Source organism: Micromesistius poutassou (genome assembly GCF_964030765.1).
Source record: "Micromesistius poutassou genome assembly, chromosome: 2".
In the NCBI taxonomy this organism is placed as follows: Eukaryota; Metazoa; Chordata; class Actinopteri; order Gadiformes; family Gadidae; genus Micromesistius; species Micromesistius poutassou.
In genome coordinates, this window is record NC_140272.1 from 8,274,551 (window position 1) to 8,276,285 (window position 1,735).

General features: G+C 53.1%; 1 protein-coding gene across 1 annotated transcript in view; it reads right to left on the minus strand.

Annotated features, from left to right (window-relative positions):
• Positions 1-1,735, minus strand: part of LOC311338708 (endogenous retrovirus group PABLB member 1 Env polyprotein-like) — a 2,796-nt gene extending 1,061 nt beyond the window's left edge. The window contains exon 1 of the mRNA XM_084464027.1: positions 1-1,735. This exon is cut by the window's left edge and continues 1,061 nt beyond it. Coding sequence (XP_084320153.1) covers positions 897-1,577 — 681 coding nt within the window. The 5' untranslated portion in view covers positions 1,578-1,735 and the 3' untranslated portion in view covers positions 1-896.

Below are 1,735 nucleotides of genomic sequence, written 5' to 3' on the forward strand. Positions count from 1 at the left end.
CTAATATCTCGCTTGGCCGGGTGTATGGGGAACCACGTGGGAGAAACGCTACTCATGCTTCGGACATGAGTATGCCATACACACCCCTCCTAGGGGGTGGCATCCACCCCGGCCTTACATTGCAGTATCCCTTTGCACAATGACACGGAAGGCAAGGTCAAAACAGAACATGTGATTAAGCAAGAAATTGAGATTATGGAATTAAACCAAAACAATTAAGGAAATCAAAATACAAATCTTTTTTTTTTTTTTTTTTTTCAAGTCTAAAGTTAAAGTTATTAAAAGGATAAATCGAGTCAAAGTCATTAAAATCGAAAGATAAATCAAATCAATCCCTCCTAGCGGCCCGGTGGGGCACACAAACAAACCAACAGCAGAATACGAGGCTATATATCATCACGTATTCTCCTTTCAGCACCTTCAGCTATAGAAAAATAAGATAAAAAGCAAGCGGGAACATCCTTCATTAGCCCCTGCCAGGGATGCACATGGGAGTATGGGCGGTAGCACCCCCATACTAATTAAAAAGACCTGTTTATTCAATGGCCCTGGCAGGGCGTTATCCTGGTGAGCATGAGCAATACAGCGGGGAATATTATTGCAAAAAATGGCATTCTACCTTAACCGGGTTATAGGCTATACAGCAATTGAAGCAAATACAGCCAGGGGTGCCCTCAAGCCCTAAAGGAACGGGCCGCAGCCCCTGGTACCGGAACGCAGATCCCTGGTCCGAGTGGCGTGGCCGCATCAGGTGGGAGGAGGGGGCGGTGCTGTAGCCGGGGACGGGAAGTGGGGCCGCCCACCTGGAGAGGTTACTAGCACTTCACAGGTAGGGGGAGGGGGAGGGGCGGGGACTGGGAATGGGGAAATGCCCACCTGGAGAGGTTACTAGCACTTCACAGGTAGGGGGAGGGGGAGGGGGCGTGAAGCTGTGGGTAGGGGAGGTCGTACCCATAGCCAAGGGCCGTGGTTTCCAGGTGTCCTCCTTGACCGACCTGGTCAAGCTGGTCAGGGAAATCCATCAGGGGCATGAGGGGAACCGCTTCGAAGTAGGGAGGGGGTCGGTGTCTCTCCTTCTCGAGGGCCGCGCTGATGAGCCGCGTGCAGAGGGTGCGGGCACATGGGATGCAGCAGCACCCGCAGCAGATCACCACCCCGAGGAAGCAGGCCAAGGATGACAGGAGGGCCATGAGCATGCCCTTCCACTTCCCGAACGTGTCGGTCATCCATTGCTCAATGGGGTTGTCGACGCCCGCATCCTCTGCCATCTGGATGGAAAGAGCCCGAAGGCCCGCTAGGGCCCTTGTTACTGATCCGTCCGGGGCCGTGTTATTGGGTATGAAGGTGCAGCACTGAGTTCCAAACATTGAGCAAACTCCCCCCCTCTCGGCTAGCAGCATGTCTAGAGCCAGACGGTTTTGATACGCCATCAGAGAGGTGGCGGCTAGTTGTGAGGCCAGTCCTTCTACTGCATCGCGAGTCAGGTTGGATAGGCGTTGGACGTTGTAGTGAATATAATTGATGCGGTCCACGTTTTTGTTGGGGGTGATTGGAAATAGGGTGCTAAAAATGGGCATGTTCTCGAAACCCGCGGCTATCTGGTCTGCTAGCTTGAACTGGTTTGGTACGCCCCGGGGGATGCCTATGTTATCTATGTACGTGGGTGTGTTCTTGGTCAGGTCAAATTGGTTGGTCAAATTGGTTGGTCAGCGTGGCGGAGCGCCGGTTACGGGAG